At 40.2% G+C, this 26169-nt stretch overlaps 1 protein-coding gene across 1 annotated transcript in view; it reads left to right on the plus strand.

Annotated features, from left to right (window-relative positions):
* The first annotated feature begins 22448 nt into the window (after window positions 1-22448).
* The window catches only part of PUDP (pseudouridine 5'-phosphatase), a 74533-nt gene continuing 70812 nt past the window's right edge, over window positions 22449-26169 (plus strand). Inside the window, 1 exon segment of the mRNA XM_075726869.1 lies at window positions 22449-22524. Within this exon segment, the coding sequence (XP_075582984.1) occupies window positions 22449-22524 (76 nt within the window).

Consider the following 26169-nt stretch of genomic DNA (forward strand, 5'->3'; position numbering starts at 1 on the left):
AGATGAGAGAGATGAGAAAGCTTTGTTTCAACTTCAACAGTTCCAGCTTCAACAAATATTACATGATGCTGACTGACAATATATGTAAAGCTGTGGACATGCTATTATTAAGTATCTGTTTTAATGTGTATGCCTGTTAGAGTAAGAACTTTATAACGCTATATTAACCAATGTAATATGACACTTGCTTACATACTTTGAGGGTTTAGCTAAACGCATCCATGATATCTAGCTTAATTAGTAGTTTTGAAAGCTGTCGAGTCAGGGTTTTTTTAATACACAAGAGCTAGATGATGTGTGAAATGACAATTTTTGATACCACCTTCTTCAAGAGTGTCAGATGGACATGAGGAAGAAGAATTTGTATGACTAAAACTTTGCACTTCTGTATTTATGATAAGCAAGCAGATAAAGACTGTACAGCTCTGCAGGACTGCAAGTCTTGCATGTGGAATTAACAGAAGAGTTTCATTATGTCCATGTGAATTGCACCAACATATAAACCATAGCTTCATCTCATTGACTGGTTACAGTCTCTTGACCATCACCCAACTATAGCCAAACTGGTCTCTTCCAAGTTTCCATTCATATTCAAAGTAATAGTCCACAAAATGTTTAAAAAGGAGAAAAAAAAAAGTCTAATTACATGTAACATTGGACTCAAGACACTAAACTCCAACAATACACTGCCTTCACAGGGATAGTGCACAAATGTTGGTATGTAAGTCCTGCTGTAAGTCTTTGAAGGGACAGTAAGAAATATGGCCAACCAGTTAACACAAGATTTTAATTTCATTGAATTTGAAAGCAGTTTCTAAGTCTTTTTGACTGAAATGGTAATTTTTAAATGCCTATCTGAGGAAAACATGAAACCTAACAGAAGGAAGGAAAAAAAACCCCTCATGCCCCAAAAAACCCCATCTTTCTCCTCTGAGTTACTCATTGGCACCCTCTGGAGTCTGTCAAGATCAAAGATTTGGATTTTATAACATAATATTTCCTCTATCTACAACCACTTTTCTAGTCAAAGTGGTTTACCAGAGAAATTGCAGTGAAATGGCCAGTTAATTTTTCTTTGCTACATAAAGCTAGCAAGTAGCACATCAATATAATGATCCAGTATGTTAAGCTATTTCCAAAAGGATGATTCATTTAAAGAAAAGAGAAGTTGCATTTGCATTAATTTGTTCTCAAAGTGTGGGATTATTTTTAAAACAGCTCTATTGTTATTTATACTTGCATTATGGTAACACTCAAGGGCTCTCAATACAGCTGGTCATACCAGATACAAAAATTGAGAAAAGGCTGCATTCAGCCAATATTAATTTTACCCACGTAGAAGTTAAATGCCTAGATGGCCCATATCAACCAGGCACTCATGGTGCAAACCAATCCATCTGAATTTATTCACCTTAAAGTTATGCATTTAGTCTGAGCTAATTATCTAGGCTTCCTCTCTAATTAATAGGAAGAGACAGGCACCTTAAGAGGATGATTCATCTCTTAAGATTGGTATAATGAAATGTTAGAAGTGATGCTCGTGATCTTTCTCCACAGACTAGAAAGAGACCCTAAACACCTAGTTTAGACTAGATGAATACAAAAGGAATAGAGTTACATGAAATAAATCCCACCTTGATGGTGGGTTGCCTGTGTGCGCTCAGCATAAAATATGAAAAAAACTTTGTATTATAAACAACTACTACATTTTCAATTAGTATAAGTTGCTCTACCAACCTCACTGGCGTAACTATTTCTTACTCTGTAAGCAATTCCATTGAAATCTGAGAACTAGGGATAGCTCTTCATGAGTTTTAGTTGCAGAACTTTGCTCCAAGTGATGCATATTTTTCCTTTCCAGATCATATAGCAATCTGATGAATATTCCATCTTAAACATTTGATTCTTTCATTACTCTCAGACAAAAGATATTTGATATAAAAGTCATTACATCAAACAGCAAGTATTATTTTATAGGAATATGGGTAATTCTCTGATTGAAGTCAGCTGTAGTCAACCCTCTATTTAGGTTACAATCACAAGTCTGATCAGACAAATAAACGTTATCTCTGACAGAGTTCTGACAGAATAGAAGTTACATTCCCCACTGCTACTCAAGCCAGATGATATTTCAAGGAAGCTGTTGTCAGAAGTGACCAACCAACAGACTGTGAGCTCAGCCTGACTGGTTCATAGCCTACTCCCTGCTGCCCTCTTGCCTAAGGGCTACACACACAAGGCAACCGAAACAGCCTATGACTGGCCAGTCATTACTAGATCCTACTACCTTCTTTCATTAAGTCCTTGTCACAGAAGAAAAAACACTTTAGCTCCTGACACATGACAAGAATAAGCATGTTAATGTGCATTGGCACTGTCCAGCAATTCACATGGATAGTGTACATTTTGGACGTGTCACTGGAATGCACCTACTCACATGCTCAAGTATCACACATGTTCCCCTGACCCCCATCACACCATGGGGGATGCATTCATTCTCATCACTGGACAGTGATGGACAGGTTTGTCCTGTCACATAAGGGGTAGGAGAAGAGAGAGTAATGGTGTACTTATCGTATGATATAGATATACTCAGGTCATTTGACAGAGAAAGGGGTACTGAAAGCAGCCCTCTCATTTGTCCCAAGGAGCTGTTCAGTCTGTCCCACTGCAGAGACTGAGAATGGCTGTATTAGAAGGTACATAAACTAATTGAGAGGAAATAGTTGTCTGAGCTATTACTTACATCCAACCTTTGCACTCTTTCCCAGAAACACTATTAGAAAGAACATGTATTAGACAAAGCATTAGAGCATAAGAAAAAACCACGCCTCCCATGTTTACCAAAACAAATTATCGCTTGTATTTGCATTCAGGTTATCTCAGTTTACCAAGCTACTGAAACCAACACCACTTTTTCATGGTAACGTATTGGACGCAGGTGTCAAAGTGTTGGCAGCAGGGGGCTGCAGGAGGGGCCTCTGTGAGAAGTGACCAGGGGCTGCCCTGTGCCGAACACAGTCACTTACAGCCAGCTCTGCAATGGACCCGCTGCGGGACACAGCTGAGCCCATCAGCCAAGCTGCTGGCACCTTGGGGAAACATATTTAAGAAACGGCAAAAAACACTGGGGGGAAGGAACACAGAAAGAAGGGCAGTAGGGGGCAGAGAGGAGGAGGAGGAGGAGGAAGAGGAGGAGGATGAGGGGGGAACAAGGCCAGAGCAGTAGGAGGTGCTCCACACTGGAGCAGGTGCGTGCCCAAAGGGACTGCAGCCCATGGAGGGCCCACACCAGAGGACAGGAAAAAAGTGAGCAGCAAGGAGTGGCAGAGGGAAACGGCTAGGCACTGACTTCATCCTTCTGTGCCACCCATTCCTGAAGAGACTGAGTGCAACCTGCAACAGTAACACCGCAGGAGATGTCTGGAATGAAGGTGTGAAATGGAGACTAGGAAGGTAGAAGAGAGGAATCTGAAGTTGAGCTGGGGAAAGTGGGAGGAAAGGTGTTTTTCCTGCATGTTCAAATGTGTGTCCTTCTTTGTTGTTTCCCAATACTCCAATCAGTAATTAAATATTTATGCCACCTGGCAATAAATTAAGTTAAATTCCCCAAGTTGTTTTGCCTGTGACAATACTTGGTAAGCGATTTCCCTGCCTGTATTTCAACACATGAGCCTTCTCACTCCTGTTCCTCCTGTTTTCTCCCCAGTCTCATTGCAAGGGGGGAGGGCAGGGAGGAAATGAGTGAAAAGCTGTGTGGGTGCTTGGCTGTTAGCCAGGGCCAACTCACCACATTTAAAATGAAAAGGGATGAATGGATCCAATGGCAAATTACTTTCATTGATTACCAGTAGCCAAAAGTTTCTTTGCTGTGATCCAATCCATTTTGATTCTAAAAGTGAACCTTTTACCAGAGAGAGAAATCGCAAAGCTTTTTAAGTAAAAAATAATTCACAACTGACTTATGGTGTTGCTGGTGTAAGCAGGAGGCTCACAAGACATAAATAAATAGCTTCTCCTTCCTCTTAATTTGCACAAGTAAGAGAGATTTAAAATAAACAAGTGCAGCTGCTTATTGAAGACTAATTTCCTTCTCTACGGTTTCTAAAAAAAAGGAAAATCTGGTTTATGTTACTTCTGTCATACAACTAATAGGAGTTGTATGTCCTCATTCTGCAAATAGTCATCAACACGTCTCATGACAAATTGTTCGGAATTTTTTTTACAAAAACCTTTCTAGTGGTGGAAAGAAAACATCTTAAAGAAAAAAGGTTTTTTAAAATGTAGCAATTGAAAAATTGAATTGTTCTCCTTTACTTTTACACCTAGAAAAATAGCCTATTTAACATTTACAAGGTGAAACCAAACCACTTCCATTGTTCTTTTGGGTCAGGAGATATTTTTACTATGTTATTTTGAACAGGATTAAAAGATTAACTCCCAAACCACCTATTTTTTATGACCTAATGCAAAATTAGAACAAAGAGAACAAAATTATCAAGAAATGGGGGGGGCGGGGGGTGGGGAAGTAAGATGGCAAGTCATTTTCTAACCAGAGATACTCCACCAGCATTATTCATTGTAAACACTAAAAGTACAAATTAGCTTTAAAATGAAATACGATTATTGGAAAATAGGTTTGAAAACAAAAGGCAAGGATCATGAAATTAAGAGGTCTTACAAGCCAGGAAAATATCTACCCTGGAAAGAATACTTGCACAATTAGGAAAAGAAGGATTATGAGCTGCACAGTAGTTATATAGCTGCCTGATTGCAACCTACATAGATCAGAATCTTACAAAAAATGTGCAAGTCAAAGGGCAAAGACATTTACAAAATAAGGCATATACATTAGCCAACTTCTTACCCCAATTCCAAAGATATGATCATTTACTAATTTCAGGGAGAATACAAAGGAATAACTGACTTACTCCCACGTCAAGAAAAAAAAAAAAAAGTGAATATACTTAGCTTGGCAAAATATTTGAGGGATAGAAATTAAACATCACAGGATTAGGCGACAATCAGAATGAAAGTCTTAAAATGAAGGCTGTCTGAAACAGCAAATAATTCTAAGACTAAAAATATCTGCCCACAATACAAGAAGAGGCTAAGTGGGTCCTTAAGAGTCTGACAGAAAAAAAAGTATCTTGAACAAACAGTGTAGAAATGCATATATTGTTCTACAGCAATATAGGAAAAACAGCAGTTTAAGCCACAAGGTATCCAGGTTCCTTTGGCCCTGTGTGAGTAGAAAACTCTTGCTCCTTCCCTCCCCTCCTCCTTCCTTCTCCCTTCCCTTTCTTTTCTCTAGTTCTTTCCTTCTCTCTTTCATAGGGACTCTAGGAAACTTGTAAATTCTTGCTGTTAAAACAGAACACCATCCCTTCGCACATAGAAGCTAAGAGGCAAAATCCCAACACAAAATGAAAATTATCATTAGCTCAAGACTACAGTAATTCACTTCATTTTCACCTTATTTTGTATGACATTTTAAGAGCATAAATAAATATGAGGTATTCCAAAAAGACACTTTTTTCCATTTTCTTGTGGTACACCAGTATTAACTTCCTTTTAACATTTGAACAGTTTCTCAATGATAGCTCCAGGGGTCTCATTATCTTTTGTCCTGGACTGGGGCATGCTGCAAGTATGTTTGAAGGGAATAACATGCTTTTTCAATCATATCAGAATGTCTTTAAGTAAGGTTTTAAGAAAGGACATTTTCCTTCACTGTGTGCCTTTAGGTACAACACAACCTTATATTTTTAAAGGATGGATTCTGTTCATCAGTGAAAAAGAACGTATCATTCCCTCTGTCCAACATGCATTTTTGGGGACTAATACTTTACTGCTAGTATTAGGCAACTGCTATAATAGAAACCATATCCAGTTGTTTAGTATAATAACTTATATGAACTGGAGACATGACACTTCTTACATAGCTAAGAGTAACTTTTGTAAATGACTAATCCATGTCAACAGCTTCTAATTTTCTTCATCATAGTTGCCAGTTCTGTCAGCAGTGCAGAATATAAACATTAACAAAAAAATAAACCCGAACCCAAACAAAAAAAGAAAGAGGATAAAGTAGCCTTCTAGCTTACTGACTTTGACTTCTAATTAAATAAATTTTGTAACACTAGGGATTCCTGCAGAAAGCATGTTTGCATACCACACCATACAATCCAGGATACGAAAAATCCAAGATCACTATCATTGTGAATCTGAAGCAGTTCAAACTTGTTATGTTCACAGCCCAGAGTGCCATAGCCACAACTCTTGTTAAGCACTTCTTAACAATCCATGTCACATGTCCTGTCTTCCTCCTATCCCTCTTCTCACCCTAATTTTATTTCATTCCCCCTCATCCCCAAACTTCCTCTCATACAATCAAGAAGCCACCCCACAAACTCTTCTGCAATCCTAATCTTTCTAAACCATGTTGTCCTCTATTCCAAATCCCTTCCTACTCAAGAATCTCATATTAATGTGCCATCAATCTAAACGCAGACTGAATACCTCTTGGATGCAGCTGCTCGACGACTCCGATTCTGCTTGACCAGGTACTGCTATTATCACTACCACTCTACCATTACTACTCTTGGTGCTCCTGCATCTTGCTGCTTGCCTCCTCCATGTCTTCCCTCCCCACAACATAGGCTGCTCCTCCACTGGCCAGCAGTATACAGTGCTCCTTATTGGTGACTGTGGCTCTCCTGGTATACAGGTCTGCACTTAATAAAATCCACCTAGAGAGCCCCCTAAGGGCAGAAGCAACAAATGTTTGTGAGAAAACAGGATGTATGGAATCCATATTATTAACGAGTCATTACAAAACTGCATAGCAAGCAATATGTGTGGTCAGATTCTGTTCAACACTTGTTTTGGTTAAATAGGCTTCTCCTCTTTCATCTTTCTTCTTCTTGTCTCAGTGTGATTGCCTGAATGTAGTCTTTCTGTCTAAGCCTGGCTGATACAACCCATTCAGAAGTGATGACTTTTTCCTTACCTTTTCTCTTTCTCTATTATTCCTTGCCATACTCTCTATCTCAGTGATTCCTCTTATAGATACTGTCCCCTCAGTAGCTGTGTTTACGCCCAGCTAGCAGGTTGCATGTATATGAGATTACAGAGAAAGAGATTAAATTTCTTTATTATCACTTAAAAAGTTACAGTTAAATCTTGCAGGCTTCCTCCTTTGAATCAAATGGATTTTGTCAGATTACATACACTGCACACAAACCAGAGTCACTTCAAAACTACAAGCTTATTTCAGAACCTAACTCCCTCCAAAACTATTTAACAATTAATTTCCATTTGATTCTTGAAACAGTCTGTAATCAAAATTACATACACTTTTAACATTACTTTTTAAATAACCAGAACTTAAGTGGTAAGAGAAAAAACACTGTTGCACAGCTGGAAAATGTTCTAATTCACAAAGACCCTGCTTTCTTTTTTGTTCAAAATGCTTTCACAATTCAAGTAAAGCTTTTACTCTTCTTAACCCATTGTAGGCAAGGAACATTCTACTCCATTGCAGTATCTAATTAACAAAGTGCATTTTGTTACAAAATAATTCACCACTGTGGTTGATAGTATCTTATAGACAAAAGTAGACAGTATTAGCTTCCTTTTTTTCTTTCTTATATAAAATACATTGCATTAAGCTAACGAGGAAAAGACAACACTGCATATGTTACTACTTCTTGTAATTGCTAATTTCCTGCCATGAAGAATTTCCTTTGAGCTGTGAAAGAATATGAACTCCAACTATACGTGACCTCAAAGTTTACAATGAACCTATATATAAACGATAGACTTTGGGGCAGGAGGGGCATTTTACCTTGCAGCACAGAATTGTTTCAGTTTCTGCCTCTAGTTTTCAAACAAGATGGCTGCACACTTATTATCAGTAAATGGGTACAAAGTCCAGTCATGTGAACGGAAACAATAAGGGTGGAGGGGAAGAAAAGAGGACAATGCTGAAAAAGACAACTTCTTATTACACAACGCTGACAATATTTCTTGATAAGACACTACTTCACTAGCAGGAAACAATCTCAACATGTTTGCATAATGCATACATGCACATGCTTAACCAAGATATGTGTTTTAGTTTGTTGCTGAAGATCTCCTGTTAGACTTTTCGAATGCTAGTGACTTTGCATCATATTTTTCAAAAACAGGGGCAGTGCCAGAATCTCAGGTATATTTCTGCCTTCAGTACATATGGTAAGCATTCCTGCAGAATATCTACATAGCAACTCCTGAGAAACCGCATTAAAACAACTTTTCAAGTATAACTTCAGATCAGTGGTTTTCAAACTTTTCCATCTGAGGCACAGAACCATTTAGAAATTCTCTCTACATAAATACTGTACAGCATAGCCCATCCTGGTTTGCTCACTACGCAGTCTCTTAGAAACTGTATGCAACCCCAGAAAATGACTGCTCCCAGGAAGTCCAAGGACCCTAATATGAAAAATCATTCATTGAACTTTGAAAAGTGCTAGCTAGTTTACATATTATTCTCTTCCCTCCACCCCAATTTATGTATTTTTCATAAGGAAACTTGATCAGGAAGAGAAAGATGTATGTCCATAGATGTGTGACAACTGATGCCACTGAAACTTAGCAGAATCCAAGCCTAAATATAAAATTTTACTTTTTTTTCCAGGCAAAATATTGAAGCTAACAATGACTGGGAGAAATCAAACTGAACCAATGTTTTTGAACAGCTGTCTAAATGTGAAGTTTAAATTACATTTTTCTGTGGTTCAAGAAATCACTACAGCTTGTTCAGAGCTTTTCTCCTGTGTTTTTCCTCCACTTTAAAATAACTTTGTACTGTAACAAATTTGAAACAATTTTAAATTGCAAACCTTTACTGTCTCAAATACAAACAGAAAATGCTAGCTCTACCTTAAATCTTTGAAAAACTCTGTACCTACTGTCTTGCAGAAAGCATTAACAAGTGTAAATAAAGACATTTTTAAAAAATCTTGTCAACCTCCCTAATATAACCAGCTACTTCTTAATCTCTTTGACAATCATATTTTTAGATAAATCATATTTTAGAAAGTACTGAGAAAAAATCCTTCATACAGACATAGGAAGCAGTACAAGAGATACAGCAGATAAGATGCAACATCCATTGGCAAAACACAAAAATATTTGTACTTCACCAAGTTTCTTATGTACGTACACTGCAACTCTCAGAGAGGTATAACTATTTACTTACAATAAATTTTATTAAAACAAATTATTAAGCAACATTAATTCAAAAACTTGTGATCATGTAAATTAGAAGAAAGTGATAGAACAAGGATATGTATGCCAAAATATAAATGGATTGAAAAAAAGCAGACTTGTCTGCGCTAATTAACATGACAATTCAAGGCATTTGATATGGAAAACCAGCATGAAAAGATCTATTCATTCTAACAAAAACAGTATGCAAAAAATTATGACGAGTTAACGAGTGAAAAAACAAACATCCTCCTCCTCTCCTATCCAAATCTGAGCACTGAATGAAGACTGAATAGAGGGTTTTTCTTTGTTTGGATTTCTTCTCCATGTTTGATTAGAAATCACTAAAGGATGCTAAAGTGACAGTTACTCAATGACTTCAAAGCATAAGTAGGACTGAAAACTGAAATGCTAACAGGGAGGATACATTTAGGCTATGGTAAATAGGGTACTACATTACCCAGCAATGTATTCTCCAATGATATGGAACAGATCGATGTAGTTTAATGGATTATATTCTTTGTTTTGACCAATGGGTATTTTTGTGGTTTGGTTTTTTTTTTTTTTTTCCAACATGGATATGAACAGAGTGCAACGTTGGTTTTACTTTCATAATTTGTTAGAAACATTCTTTTTTAAGGCACTTTGACCTTCTGGTCACCAAGTGGGAGACAGTATCTACTTATTTATATATGAACATTCATATGTATAACAGAGTTCAACTCATTGAATCGGCAAAGGAAATTATTTTTTAAATAGTGTTCGGGAAGAAAAGGAAATAGAAGGATGCATGACTGGATTTGTTGGAATCTAGCAGAAGGGCAGAGCTGCAGTGAGGTAGACCTTTTGTCTCAGTTCATCAAAACATGTCTGCCAAAGCTTTAAAAGTTTAGGATAGAACTTAATCACACCACTAATTGTTCATCTACCATGTACAGTACATACATCTTTATAAAAACAAAACATGATAAAGAACACTGCTGTCTTAGACTGGCTGAATGTTGGTGCACATCTAAATGCCTCTGCTTCCACAAATATCTGCCAATACAAACTAGCATTTAACACGGATTAAAATGAAATACACTAGTAACAGAGCTAAAAATGGAATAAAGGATATTTTTTAACTTCTCTTACCATAGCAAAACCCAAGGAACTTAGCTAATTTCAGAAGATACTTTTGAAAGTCACACATATCCAGAATTAAAACATACAGCTCTGCTGTTCCTAGGGACTTTGTACATACAAATTGGATTATTGGATGCTAGAGGATATTTATTCTGCAACAAATCTTCAGTGAAAAAATGTTTAAATGTCATTCATTCTTCAGCTTAGTCTAAAAACACCAGTGACAAGTTTGACTCCAAAAATTCTGTAGCCATGTAGTTATCCTGAAGGATGTAGGAGAATCATTATATGAACTTGTGAAATCTGTGGATTGCAGAGGACTTTGTGCAGTTCTGAAGAAGTCACAATGGCTTTTATGTATGGAACTCAGTGACACAGTCTAATGATTTGGTTTTTTTTTTTTTCATGGTTGTGCTTAACTTTAGTTAAGACTTACATACAGGAGTTTAGCTGGACAAACATATCAGCTATGCCATGTAAGAATAAAGATCCAGGTTTTGTAGTTGCTATAGCCATAGTTTCTGACTTTCGAATAATACTTGTCTAAGCTACCTCAAGCCACACACAGAACAGGATCTTTAAAGAAAGATGGGCTTGAACAGACAGGAAAAATGTATTTAATTGTATCTACTAGATAATGTAGTTTATTATATTTCCTGGATGTGATGAAGTTGGAAAAAGCAGATGAACTTGCAGGTCCCCACCCTCTTCTTCAATAAGCAACAATTACCCAGCTAAATATATTAAAAAATTGCAAGAGTTTACTGTATTTCCATCAACTTTAAAAAGCAGACACCACCCCAGAAGACGCTGGTAGAGATTCAGTGACAAGAGTGCCATCTACTGAGTGAAGCTCTATGCTTCCTGAAGCACGCAGGCTTTCCTCCAAGCTCTGCAACTCAAGAATACAGCCTAACCCTTCCTCATTTCATGACCACAATACAAGGTGACTAGTCTCTGGATGGCAGATCCTACTTAATTAGGATATACAGCCATCTTAATATTAGAAGTCTTGTTAATAGCTTTTGGAAAATTGCATTAGTCTAGTTTTCCTAGATGAGAGCGTAATTGTTGGCCTAAAAAAGAAAAGTCAGTGAAAAACAGATTATGGAGCCAGGTTGTCAAATGTGGTCATTAATACAATACTCATTCCCTATTGCTTGTAGGAGCCACTGGTCTAAATGACACATGCAATATTTTTGAAACAGTGATACAACAATTCATTCTGTAACACAGCTTCTTGCAGATAGCTGCCTCATCCGGCTTGCAAGGTAATTGATTATTTTTCACACTTAAAAATGCAGAAAAATCTTTCAAATTGTATGAAGAGGTATTAAGCTCTTCGTGGGCTAGATATGTTGCCAGTCTGTTAGTAGAAGATGGCCTTTCTATTTGTCACTTATGAAACCCACAGCTACAAAAATTTACCTGAGGGTACAGAAAAACTAGAATCCTGAAGAGCATTCAAAATACTAAAAATATTAAAAGCTTCAGAAAGCATAAATTATGAGGAAAGATTAAAGGAATGATGTTTGGTTAAATTAAAAAAAAAAAAAAGAAAAAAAGAGTAGAGGAAGAACATGGGTTATCCTAGTAGAGCAAAAGATTCACTGAAAGATTTAGAAAATTTTAGGCATAATGTATGGACAGACATTTTAAGCATATACAATTCTGTCTCAATGCAAAGACCACATCTCTTGTGGTCTTACCTATATGTAAGCACATGAAATGGAAATCTAGGAATCTTTCAGTCCTGAAGTATCACTATGAGCAGTCATTCACCTTACAGAACCCAAGATGAAATGTTTGAGATGCACTTAGTAGGTGGAGCTAGCTGGCTTCAGGGGAAAAAAAAAAAAAAAAAAATCAGGTTCTCACTGGCTTGACAGCACTGGGACTACAATGCTTCCTTGTAGGTAATCCCTAATACCTAACTGTATTAGAATTTATAAGTGGTGTTTCTTGTTTTACAAATGTTTTATGAAAACAAGTATCTGTTACTGATCTTCTACTAAGAAAATTTTAGTTCAAAATATGAAATAAGAAATATTAAGAAATATGGCTATGTTATTCTCTCATACATTTTGTTACAACACACTGAACGTAATTCCTCAAGGCATGTAAACATATGCTTAACTTAAAGTAGGTGCACAACCTAATGAAGGGAGTATTTCCTCACTCAAAAATTAGTCAGTGCCCTACATGCTAATGCTCATAAAGCATATTTGAGATTGGCTGTCCACAACTGTATACAACTACCAGTGTGTGTTTGCATGTCTGCACATGTAGGGAGGAAAAGAGGGCAGTAGCTTCAGGAGGGAAGAGAGGGATCCCTAAAAGGGAATTATGACTTAGTTGGGAGGCACACTAACTCCTGCAGCCAAGGAAAAGTCCCAACTCCCCTAGTCAAGAACAGCCCTTATATCTAACCCAGCTGTAGCAGGGACTCAGGAAACAGCTGGCTAACTCGGCTTGGCACTGCCCTCTCTCCTCTCCCTTCCCACCATTTCTGCTTCCTGATCAGAGTTGCTACTTCATACGTTCCAGTATGGTGTTACGGCTTCTCTGGCTAGATAGATCTAGTACACTTTGACTGCTAGAATCACTGCAAAAAAATAAAGGTTGTAGTACTGTACAACAGCTGGCCTCCAACAGCTACCTAGGCTGATACAATGTTTACCCTGATTATGTACACATTCTGGGCTGAGTGTCAGCAAGCTCACTTATCTCTGCTCGACTCTTCTGGGTAGATACCAAATCGTAAGGGCATGCTCCCACAAAGTAGGCAGAATGCCTGAGCTCTGGAGATTCAACTCTCCAGCTTGTTGCATACTGAGTGGGGAATACGCATATAAAACCTGAATATGGAACATTACAAATCAGTGGTTCAGACACCCTGAGTCTCCATCCCTGGAGGTATTTAAAAGACATGTAGACATGGCGCTTAGGGACGTGGTTTAGTGGTGGACTTGGCAGTGCTAGGTTTATGGTTGGACTTGATAATCTTAAAGGTCTTTTCCAACCTAAACAATTCTACGATTCAATGACCCAGGGAATCACATTCCTTCTCTCTTTTCTATCTGAAGACATAATTATTGCAGCCTTTGAAAAGGTTGAGCTTAGGAACACAAGACTGAAAGGGACCACTGGAAGGGTGACTGCATTCAGTTCCACCTTTATTGCTGGCAACCAAGTGATAGATGTCTTGCTCAGGAAGGCTGACAGAACATGTATTCCACATGGCACTACAAATACAAAATTTTTCCTATAATCTGTAACAATCAAACTGTAGTAAAATGAAAAAATGTAGCCATAAAATTCACATCCAGACAAGAAAGAAAATCAAAAGCACAACCAATATTTTAGGCTCCTGCAATAATGCAAAGTTAGATAGATAAATAAATAAAAGTTGCAAATAATCCTACAGAGGAAGCCCATATCACACAGGAAAAGCAAAACAAGATACAACACTTCAGATCTGATCTGGGGATGCAATCCCTTCTGCCCTAATCTTGGATAGTTTAAAGCTAAGTGGGACCCACCCATTAAGAACTTCGGGATTTCAGTTACAATGACACTGCTAATCACCTGAACACTTTGCCTGTGTGCAGCCAGTATTTTACTGGAAGATGAAAAATGATGTTCAAATCCTAATTCACAAGCCATAGAGGAGAGAAAATTATTCTCACCGACTTTAATGGAAACAAAAAAAGGTCCTGAAGCATGGCAGTAAGCCTTCATTTCCCAGCTTCAGAAACTGTTCGTTCTGTTGTACAATCCCATCAATAAATACAGCAATTGGCACCTAAAAATACCTTAGATCCCTTGTTCCCTCTTATGTGCTTGGCTGGCTTTTCTAGAATTTCACCCCTCATTGCTGCTTAAGAACCCTTTTATAGTGCCTCATCTAAATTTATAGATGACTAACATATATCTTCTTCACTTTGCTCTCCTGAAGCATAACACATCATCTTTCTTGCCTCTGTAACTAACTCCTTGTAATTGGTGGCAAATATCAAAATCCAGAAAATGGATGGCTCTCCTCCCCCTACTTGCTTGGCTGTAAGAAGATCCATATGATTAATTAAAGAGGATAATACTCCCTTTTGACTTCTGTAATCAATAACACATAGCTTAGATCAGCACGTATATGGTATTATTTCATTGCCTTAAGACATATGCTCATTTTCCTTTTTGCAGCCAGAAAAACATTATCTGAAACAATAAAGTTCACTTAATTCATATTCTTAGGGTGAAAAGCGCTTGTTTGGTGTCATCCGGCACTGGGAGGGGTTTCATTTTCTGAGGACTTATAGGCTCAACTATAGCAACTGTTGAATCTCAGCTGATACCTGAATTAAATTACATTTAACTCTAAGTCTTACCAACTAATTTGTTACTAATAGTGGGTTTAACAGCTGTTCATGTAAATCATTGTGAAAGCTTTTAAATTAGTGGATTTATTCAAGTCTTTAGATTCTTTTTTAATATTCAAACCAAAACGGATTATAATCTGTTTATCCTCTTTGCCAAGGCGCCTGCAGAACAAGAAAAATAAAGTCAGTCATTTCTGTGTAAAAGACATAGTGCATGATGTTCCTATCAATGGTATAAAAATATGTAAGAGAATACATCTTTTGAGCACAATATGAAGTAGTGAAATAGGAATCTGCAATTTTTGAGTCAAGTGCATTACCTAAGAAAACACTTAGGCATATTCTGGAGCTTTTACTCTCCAGGAAAAGAAATTAGTCACATAAGTTTCAGTGAAGTGGAAAACTTTTTAGCTTCAAGGTAAAGAAAACCCAAACAAACATAAAAAGGCTAAAAAAAGGTTAAGAGTACTGTGTATGTAAAACATTGTGTTGCATACTTAATAACTCCATGCATATGCACCTGAACATTTTCACCTTATCTCCCATGCAAGAACAATAAAAACAAAGTGATTTTAACATATTATTACAAAGTCAGAGAAAATAGACTTGTTTGGGGTATGAAGAGCTACCTATAGGCAGCTTATTTACAGTCATTCAAAACCCTGGACATCCCCCACGTGTATGTGCATGTAACATCATGAAATTTAAAACTCAGCAAAGATTTATTCATCTGCTTTGGTATGTACTCATATAGCAAGTTAAATTCATTAAAAAATGTACATGAAGTTAACTGTGTTCTTCAGACTTTGAAGGATTCAAGTCTACTTGCATGTGATTCATGATCTTTTGCTTGGGAGGCTCCTTATCAAAACCCTGACCTTGAGCAGAAGTCATTACTGTACTTCGGGTACTACCTCATGGAGAGAGTTAGCAATTATACTTCTTACTCTGAGAGGCTTGTTGTGGAGGAAATACAGAATGGCACCTTTGCTACCTTCTTCTATGATGTTTCCTCCCTCATTACAACAACTTTTCAGTATCTTGAACACCCCTGGACAGTTAAGATACTTCTATTGATACTTCTTGGGAATGTTGTTTCCGTTTTGATAAAGGTCAGTAAGCAGTTTAAGAATATCATCCAGAGATCTACCCCAAGGCTGGGCAGTTATGAGTGGCAGGGTGTGTGGGATAGTATGGGCAAGTACCTAGGACAGTGGGCACCTCCAGTGTTTTGGAACTTCACCCCTGAACAAGTGCAGAAAGTGCAGAAAGTATTTGGAAAAAGTATGCTGTCACCCTGGTAACTCCAGAGAGACCCAAATCATTGCAACCTGCTGGGGACTGGCCCATGCCTATCGAGCCGTGGTCAACACTAATCGGTACCCTCAAAGGAAAGAGAAGGTCTCTGGATCTGATGACAAAACAACAAGCACTGTGGCTACTCCAACCCCTGCTACAGGCACTGCAGCCACTCCAACCTCAGTGACAGGCACCATGGCTAAAACAGAGAACCAACCCACACCGGTATCAGTTGCCCCTATACAGAAGAAAAAAATACACTAGGAAATCGGCTTGTTTAGTAAGGGATGAAGATGAACCCGGGCCATCACAAGAACCAGAAGAGGAAGAACACATAAATGAGATGGTGACCACCTGATCCCTATCCCTGAGTGAGCTGCGAGATATGCGAAAAGATTTCAGTCGTCATCCAGGCGAGCACATCATCACCTGGCTGCTCCGATGCCAGGATAACGGGGCCAGTAGCCTGGATTTAGAGGGTAAGGAAGCCAAGCAGCTGGGATCCCTTTCTAGGGAAGGGGGCATTGACAAAGCAATTGGAAAAGAGGCAAAAACTCTCAGTCTCTGGAGGCGACCTCTGTCAAGCGTGAAGGAAAAGTATCCCTTCAAGGAGGATGCTATATACCACCCAAACAAATGGACCACCGTAGAGAAGGGTATCCAGTACCTGAGGGAATTAGGCGTGCTGGAGGTGATTTATAGTGACCTGAACAATGAGCAGTTACCCAAGATGAAGTCAGGTGCACATGACCCATGTGGCGGAAGGTGGTACAGAGCGCACCAGCATCGTATGCCAACTCGTTGGCAATAATGGCCTGGAAAGATGACGAGGCACCAATGGTGGATGAAGTGGCTGGACGACTCTGGGAATACGCAGAAAGTATCTCTTCCTCCCTACAGGCCTGTGTCTCGGCTGTGGAAAAACTGTCTGAAAAAATATGCCAAGAGTTCCAACAACTCAAAGAGGATCTCCTACTCCCTACCTGTACGGACCAGTATCTCAGCCATTAGGAGTCAATGTCCTTATGCTCAAGAGAGCGGATATAGAGGATACACACAATGGGGCACCCTGTGGTTTTACCTGCGTGATCACGGAGAGGACATGAGGAAGTGGGATGGAAAATCCACCTTGTCCCTAGAGGCATGGGTGCGTGAGTTGCAAGGAAAAACTAATACAAAAGGCAGTTCTCCCAGGAAAATCGCAGCTCCAGTTTCCAGTGAGCAGTTCCCCAGACAGAGGAAGAGGGCTAATTTTACTTCCGATCTTAATCAAGGGACTTTTGATTCGCATTTACAAGAAGTGAACAACGAACACTATGACCAGTGTTAGAGGGGCCCTGCCTCCAGCCAGGTGGAGGAAAGGGACAACCGGGTTTACTGGACTGTGTGGATTCGATGGCCTGGCACATCAGACCCACAGGAGTATAAGGCTCTAGCAGACACTGGTGCACAGTGCACCCTACTGACATCAAACTATAGACGGGCAGAACCCATTTGTATTTCTGGAGTGACAGGGGGATCCCAACAGCTCACTGTATTGGAGGCTGAAGTGAGCCTAACCGGGAATGAGTGGCAGAAGCACCCCATGGTGACTGGCCCAGATGCTCCGTGCATCCTTGGCATAGACTACCTCAGGAGAGGATATTTCAAGGACCCAAAAGGGTACCAGTAGGTTTTTGGTATAACTGCCTTGGAGACGGAGGAAATTAAACAGTTGTCCACCTTGCCCAGTCTCTCAGAGGACCTTTCTATTGTGGGGCTGCTGAGGGTTGAAGAACAACAGCTGCCGATGGCTACCACAACAGCGCACCGGTGGCAATATCACACCACAGAGACCCCCTGATTCCCATCCATAACCTGATTCGTCGACTGGAGAGCCAGGGAGTGATCAGCAAGACTCGCTCACCCTTCAACAGTCCCATATGGCCAGTGCGAAAGTCTAATGGGGAGTGGAGACTAACAGTGGACTATCGTGGCCTGAACGAAGTTACACCGCCGCTGAGTGCTGCCGTGCCAGACATGCTAGAACTTCAATACGAACTGGAGTCAAAGGCAGCCAAGTGGTATGCCACAACTGATATCACTAATGCATTTTTCTCCATCCCTTTGGTGGCAGAGTGCAGGCCACAGTTTGCTTTTACCTGGAGGGGTGTTCAGTACACCTGGAACCGACTGCCCCAGGGGTGCACAGCCCCACCATTTGCCATGGACTGATCCAGACAGCACTGGAACAGGGTGAAGCTCCAGAACATCTGCAGTACATTGATGACATCATTGTGTGGGGCAACACAGCAGAAGAAGTTTTCGAGAAGGGAAAGGAAATAGTCCAAATCCTTCTGAAGGCTGGTTTTGCCATAAAACAAAGTAAGGTCAAGGGATCTGCACAGGAGATCCAGCTCTTAGGAATAAAACAGCAAGAGCGACGTCATCAGATCCCAATGGATGTGATCAACAGAATAATAGTTATGTCCCTACCAACTAGCAAAAAGGAAACACAAGCTTTCTTAGGCATTGTGGGTTTTTGGAGAATGCATATTCCAAATTACAGTCAGATCGTAAGCCCTCTCTATCAAGTGACCTGGAAGAAGAACAATTTCAAATGCGGCCCTGAGCAACAAGCCTTTGAACAAATTAAACAGGAGATAGTTCATGCAGTAGCCCTTGGGCCAGTCCAGGCAGAACAAGATGTAAAGACTGTGCTCTGCACCGCAGCTGGGGAGAATGGCCCTACCTGGAACCTCTGGCAGAAAGCACCAGGGGAGACTCGAGGTCGACCCCTAGAGTTTTGGAGTTGGTGATACAGAGGATCCGAGACTTGCTATACTCCAACTGAAAAAGAGCCAATATTGACAGCATATGAAGGGGTTCGAGCTGCTTCGGAAGTGGTTGGTACTGAAGCACAGCTCCTGCTGGCACTCCGACTGCCAGTACTGGGCTGGATGTTCAAAGGGAGGGTCCCCTCTACACAGCATGCAACAATCAACACCGCACACCACCTCTCCTGCTCTGAAAGACTGTGATGACAGAGGGAACCCAAAGTCATGGGCTAAATGAACTCAATGGACATTTTAGAGGGATGGGCCATAGACGAAGAGAATGATATCTGTGTGTATATATCAAGATAGGGAAAGTGGTGGTGATTAATTAGAACACATTGGAAAGGGGACGGCCTGTGCATGATGTAGATGGTATAGAATAAGGGGTGGATACCATCCTGGTTTCGGCTGGGATAGAGTTAATTTTCTTCCTAGTAGCAGGCATAGTGCTGTGTTTTGGATTTAGTAGGAGAAGAATGCTGATAACACACTGATGGTTTAGTTGTTGCTAAGTACTGCTTATGCTGGTCAAGGACTTTTCAGCTTCCCCTGCTCTGCCAGGGGCACAAGAAGCTGGGAGGGGGCACAGGCAGGACAGCTGACCCAAACTGACCAAAGGGCTATTTCATACCATATGATGTCATGGGGGGAGTTGGCTGGGGAGCAGCGATCGCTGCTTGGGAACTGTCTGTGTATCAGTCGGCGGGTGGTGAGCAATTGCATTGTGAATCACTTGCTTTGTATATTATTATCATTATTATATTGTTATTCTTACCATTTTACTTTATTTTAATTATTAAACTGTTCTTATCTCAACCCAGTGAGGGGAGTGAGCGAGCATCTGCGTGGTGCTTAGTTGCTAAACCACGACACATGGTTACTGCACCTCCACCACAGTATGCTTCCCAGAACTCAAAAGTTTATTTTAATAAAGTCCTCATCACTTGAAACAGGCTTAAAATAAATAAGAAAAAAGTAGCAAACAAAAAAATCAATTGCACAATTCTCAATCTGAACAAATCACTCCTTCGTAGGAAAAAAACCCACAAAACAAATACTACTGCTGAGATGTTTGAGACAAATATTTAAGACAGCTCAAATAAAACTTAGATCAGCTTTTTCACTTACTTGTGCATCTAGAAAACTATGGTCCACCATGAATTAAAAGTTTTGCTTGGACTTTCATCCCATTTCATTCTGTTAGTAAGAAGACTTAGTCACACTGAATAAACCTAAACAGTTTGTCTATTTTGGGGAAGATTTTCCTGTGTTTGAATGTAGCTTTGAAGAATCAAGTAAGCTAACATTACACTGATTATCACTGATAAGCCACAGTAAAGCAAAGCAAACTGATGTCATCAGCTTGTCAGGTAACCTGACTGTCTTGAAACGTGCACAATAAAATTTGTAACAGAGACCACTTAACCCTGAAAAGGTTCATCCTGTGTATTACATTTTAATTTTGTGGGCTTTTTTCATAAAGGTTGTCTTTAGGATTTATTTCCACTTTAAATACTCAAAAGTTTTGCATAAGCTTTATATTTCCCGAGATGAACTCATGGTTTACATGCCAAAAAGAGTATTTTGAAGCGGGTGAAGGAGGTGGAGTTGTGATCAAAATACTTACGGTTTTCTCCCATTAGAACAATGAATCAAGATACCCGAGTGGTGTAGCTTTTTCTTGTTAACACATACAGGTGTTACTATTCCAGCAAATAAAATTAAAGACAGGTTTTCTAGAATATTTAATAACTAGAAAGTAGATGAATCCACCTCAGGTACAACTGCCATACAACCTCATTACTCACCCTCTTGAAATTTTTGCCACAACAGCATACACTCTTACAGCAGAAACATTATTTTTTACAATAGCAGAATATTACTATTATAAGTATTGAAATTACTATAATGATTTTTGTTTTCTTTTTAACAGATTAACACTTTTTTGGACATACCGTATTTACGATTTGACCTTTTTTTTTTTTCATTCTGGATATGCTACCACCTAAGCAAACTACTAAGGAAACTAACCCATTTGCTGTCTGGAGCAAAGTTGGAACACTGACTTGTTGCACAGTGTTTATTGCAGAAACAGAACAGCTGTGGGCATTCTTAACACTCTTATTGAAAGGTTACAAAGAAAAATTTGATCTGGAAGCACAGGACCCATTTTCGTAAATCTACACAAGAACTAACAGATGCATGTCATGACTACGCATGACATTTTTAAAAGACACTTAAGGCACTGTGCACAGTCTTTTTCCTAGCCTACATAAGCAAAGCCTAAGCAGCATTATCAAACATCATCATTACAAAAATGAAACAAGTTAAAAACAGAAAACCAACCCAAAACTCAAAAAAATTTGTTTTAAAGTCAAGTTTTATTATTAAAAAGGTAAAAATAAAGGCCAAGGATGTTTTATTTGTCTTATTTCCAAGACAGAAGTAAGTAGGAGGAATTTGTGTCTATGATATGTCTCACAAATGTAGGGTGAAGGTTCTTTTAAGCTAGCACGTTTTGGGGGTGATGCATAAGGGGGCTAAATTAAAATTCAAATATGATTGTATGGCACCTACAGTTAGGGCTTTAGAAATGACCACTGACTTGCTAAAATGGTGAAGTATTGCCAATTCAAATGAAGGCACTGTAAGAAAAAAAAAGAAATGAATTGCCGAGAGGCCTACCTACAGACAAAAGAGACAGGACTTCCCTTATGCGAAGCTGCAACTAACCATTGCCTTCACACAGAACTGCAAAGCAGTAGAAATCTTCAAGCCAGTATGTCACCTTGGGAGGCTGATACAGCTCTTTTCATGTCTGCTTCTGCAACTCGTACTTCAACGATCTTGATGCCCAACGGTGGGTTACCTGCATGAAAAAACAAAAAGGGGGAGACTGATGAGGAAAGGTACCTCCTTCCCTGAAAACTGCCCAGTCAAAACCGGGTGGTGGGTCCGTGCAGGAAGATTTTGCTTCGTCTCAAGAACACGGGCTTGTTTCTTGAACGCTTCAGGAAAAAAACCCGCCCCAAACAACCCACAATTAACTATTTTCGCGCTCCGCAACCCTCAAGAGATGGGTTTGCACACCATTACCTTACTCTTTCCTCACAGTTTTACACAGATTTGCACCTTTTTGTTTATGGCTCCAACTACGATCCAGCAATGGTATTATCCCTGTAAACCTCTACGCAGGCACGCAAAAGTTCTGCGAGGAAACGCTCTCTAAAACGTCAAAACGCGAGCAACTCCCCAGTCTCTCCCGCAAGCAGTACCGAGCGGGATTTAAAAAGAGAACTCCTCCACGAGAAGAGGCCCGCGAAAAGCGACTTTGCTTTAGAAATAAGGGACAACGAAACGCACACACCGCAAACGCTCCTCCGGCCGCCGGCCCGCCCCAGGCCGCTCCCGGCACGAACGGGGCCGCTCGCAGCCGCCTCACGGCTCCGGCCCCCCCGCGCCCGGCCCGGCCCGGCCTCGCCCCGCGGCGGCACCGCTCCCGCTCGGCCCCTGCCGCCGCGGCGGAGCGCGCTTGCGCCGCTGCCACACAGGGGCTGCCGGCTGCGCTGGCCTCGCCATGTCCGCTTCCTCCTCCGCGGCCGAGCTGCGGCCGGTCACCCACCTGATCTTTGACATGGACGGCCTCCTGCTGGGTGCGTAGCCTTCGCCCCTCTCCCCTGCCGCGGCCTGATCCCCACCCCGCGCTGGCCGGGCCCACTGCACCGCGGGGCCCGGACCGGCCCGGACCGGCCGTGGCTGGCGGCGAGGGGCCGTGGCTGGCGGCGGGCAGCCCCCTCCCCGCCCGGACGCGCCGCCCCTCCGCCGAGGCGCCTCCCGGGGCCGGCGGGAGCGGGCCGGGCCGCCTGCCTCCTGCGGCCGCTCCTTCGCGGTCTCCTCGCTCCGGGCGGGCAGCCAGGGAGCCCCGGGCGGCGTTGCTTAAACGCGGCTGAAGGGATTAAAACAACAGGAAACGATTTATATCTCTAGTTCTCCTCCTCCCGCCACCCCCTGCCTTTCGTGGGCAAATTTCGCCTGAATGAAAAGATCCGGGGCTGAGATTGAAAAGGGCGCTTGTCCTTAAGGGTGGAGGCCTGAAGGAGGTTAGGGCGGCTGTGGGGAGAGGGGTGAGGAGTAGATTGGGGTTACGAGCCAGGGAAAGCGGGTGCTTTCCCGCCAAAAAAAATGTGCTTCGCGTTTCCAGAGCTGGAGCCCGAGGGCCGCGATCCTCCCCCGGCGCCTGGAGGGCTGCAAGAGGCGGCCGAGAGCAGCCAGTCCCGTACCCTGGGGCTGCTTGTGCTGTGCAGGGTACAGGAGGGCATTTTTAAGCATTTCGAGTGGCAGTCTCCAGCTGAAAAGTCTCGAAGCTACCGTGGTAGCCATCTCCCAGTTTTTTATATCAGTGGACTCTCACCTTTGCAGGGTTATTCTGAAATCTGTCGGTCCTTCATGCTACAGCTAGATTGGATCTTGAGGTTTGAATAGTCCCTGTGACTAGAACAGTATCTGCTCTTAATTATTTGCTGAATCAGTGCCTTCTGCTGCCTGTCTCCTGTAGAATAATGGAGTATTTTTGTATGTGACTTGGTTTTTTAAATAGTCTGTGTGGACAATCGCACAGGAAGCAGCTTTGGCTGTGGGTGAATTCTTAAAAAGTGTGGACTTGAGGCACCTGCCTGCCTTCTGCAAAACTCAAATTGTTGTAGTTTCTGGAAATACTGCTGTGAAGTTTAATGAGTTACTCTGTTTCCAAGAAACAGGCACTTTTCCCTCCTTCATGCCTATAACAGGTGAAGACAATTCGGTTATCATGGTTTAAAACAAAACCGACTTTACTCACACTCTCACAAATAGTTTCTAGCATTTTAGAGCCTTTGGTTTCTGTTTCATCTGCACTCTTAATATGCTATGCAAAACAGTGATCCAGTGAGTTATTTCACTTTCGTTTTCAGTTTCACCACTGGAGTCTCAAATAGCCCGGGGTTATGTTTTGTTTTCTTTTGTTTTTTAAATCCAGAACCAATTATTTTAATTTCATTCTTATTTAGGAGTTTCAGGAAAGCTTCTTTAGTTACTGCTGCTTTTTAGCATAATTTGAAAATCTGCTTCACGCTGAATATTTACCTGAGCAGGACAGTCTAGGTGAACCAATATAAATATTTAGGCATTGATATGGATACGTAAGATTATGGATACGTAAGATTTCTGTATCAGTTTTAAGTGAATTTATTATGCACAGGTATTTACAGGATAAGTGCTTCAGGTTTGGACAGTATTCTAGGAACTAAAGACATTTTTCTCAGATGCTATCCTGTCTTATGTTTAGAAATTGCCTTTCTGTCACATTCCAAACAGGCAAAACCAATACCATTTGAGGTTCTGAGTCATGTGTAGTTCTCCAAACTCCTGGGCTTCGTACAGTGAAGAAACATTAAAAATACTCTAGATTATGAACTGTACCTCATACTGGGAAAGTAATTATAAAGGATCCATAATGCTTGGACCTAAGTTTGCCAAGATTGAGACACTCAAGATACAAACCTACTCCTTGCTGTTACATAAATTTATCTGTTGTAAAGTACAGCTCCAGAGAAATACTTTGTCACTTTCTGGATTCAAATAAAATAACAGACATAAATTATGGCATTTTGTGTGCCTATATATAAAATATACTTACAGTAAGAGTTTATGCATGCTAGTATAATTTATTTTTATCCCTATATATGAGGCATCCTTTGCACTGATAAATATTTGTTTTGTTGTGCTTCCATTCCCCTAGTTACAGTTATGCTACAACGTGGATGTGAGTTCTTCTATTTAAAAAAGTTGCACAGCAAGAATGTGTTGTATTTCAGTAATCTTTAAGCTGTGATGAAAGCCATAAATATGTATAAAATTAAACTGAAAATACTCTTAAGTATCTTCCAGTACAGAGGCATAAAAGGGATACCACCGTAATGATTTTCATAATGTACACTTCCTTTCAGAGGAGCTGTAGTATGTTTCAGCCTCTAAATACTTTGGGTTCTGTCACAACTTTAACCTAATTTTCGGTGACCCTGTTTGTTTCATGATGAGTTGTGACCTTTAGGAGGCAAAAAGGCAGTCAGGAGACTGGTTGGACTTCTCCAAGTTTCCTAAAAGTTTCAACAAATTTGGAATAATTTTTGGGAAGGAATTAAATAGGGGATGCACAGGTTAGATGCTTTCTGCCCAGCGTGTCTGCTGTAAATCTTCTGAATGAGACAAACGGTTATATTGATGTAAACCTACATAAGAAATAAGATCCTTATCTTTAATCTTCTTACAAAATATTTTGTGTGTCACATAGTGCTTATTGAAGATGATAAAATGAATTACATCCATATTTCTAGAAGCTATAGAAATCTGCATAAAATTACTTCTTTTGAAAGAGCACAAACAAAATTTTTGGTATTGGATATCTATAACTACACTTTTGTAACTTTTTAAAGTACCTCCATAGCTGGTTGCATTTTTCAGAATCTAAAGTGTTAGGTATTGCAATAATTTTCACAACAAGATAGTGTGTGAAAAACGTATGTGACTTGACTGGTTTTGGAAGTTTTCATCTAAACATTGCCGACTTTATAGAACAAATAATAATTGATCTATAAATGATGAAAAATTGAACATTAGGTTGATCTAATATAATGTACCCTGAACTTGCTTTCTATAGCTCACAGACTTGCTTCTGATTAAAGAAGATAGGATATCTTCTCATAGGAAGATTTGCAAAATATTCGTGAATACATCATAACTGTGAGTGTAAAATCCTTGTATGAGGTCTCGGGTTCTTGACTTTGGAACCTGCATCCATGTGCTGTAGTGGCTAACGCTAGGCTATGTGAAAGTGCTGCTGAGTCTGATCTTCTGTAACTTTATCTCCCTCATCTCTTTAATGTAATTGAGGTTGATTAAGTTGTCCTTGAGTCCCACCTTGATATACCTTCAGTAGGGAAGTTCTTGCCCCTGAACTGCCAGTGGAAGTATTTCATCCCTTTTATTTGGAGTCCTTCTGTATCATTATTTTAATTGTTATCTAACATCCTTTTTTCAGCATTTACAATCAATGCGGTTCACCCTTCTTCTGGAGTTTTCTTCTTTCGTATTACCTTCTCTTTCCCTTTGAGCTGTTGGATGAAATCTTAGGTTTTTTTGTCTGTCATTCCAATTGCCAGGAAGTTAGCACGCTGGAAAATAGTGCTCTCATTTAGTAAGTAAAATATATGAACAGCACCTTTAGACAGCTTGTTATTTAATAGGTAAAATTAATTGAAGGA

Source organism: Pelecanus crispus, chromosome 1 (assembly GCF_030463565.1).
Source record: "Pelecanus crispus isolate bPelCri1 chromosome 1, bPelCri1.pri, whole genome shotgun sequence".
In the NCBI taxonomy this organism is placed as follows: domain Eukaryota; kingdom Metazoa; phylum Chordata; class Aves; order Pelecaniformes; family Pelecanidae; genus Pelecanus; species Pelecanus crispus.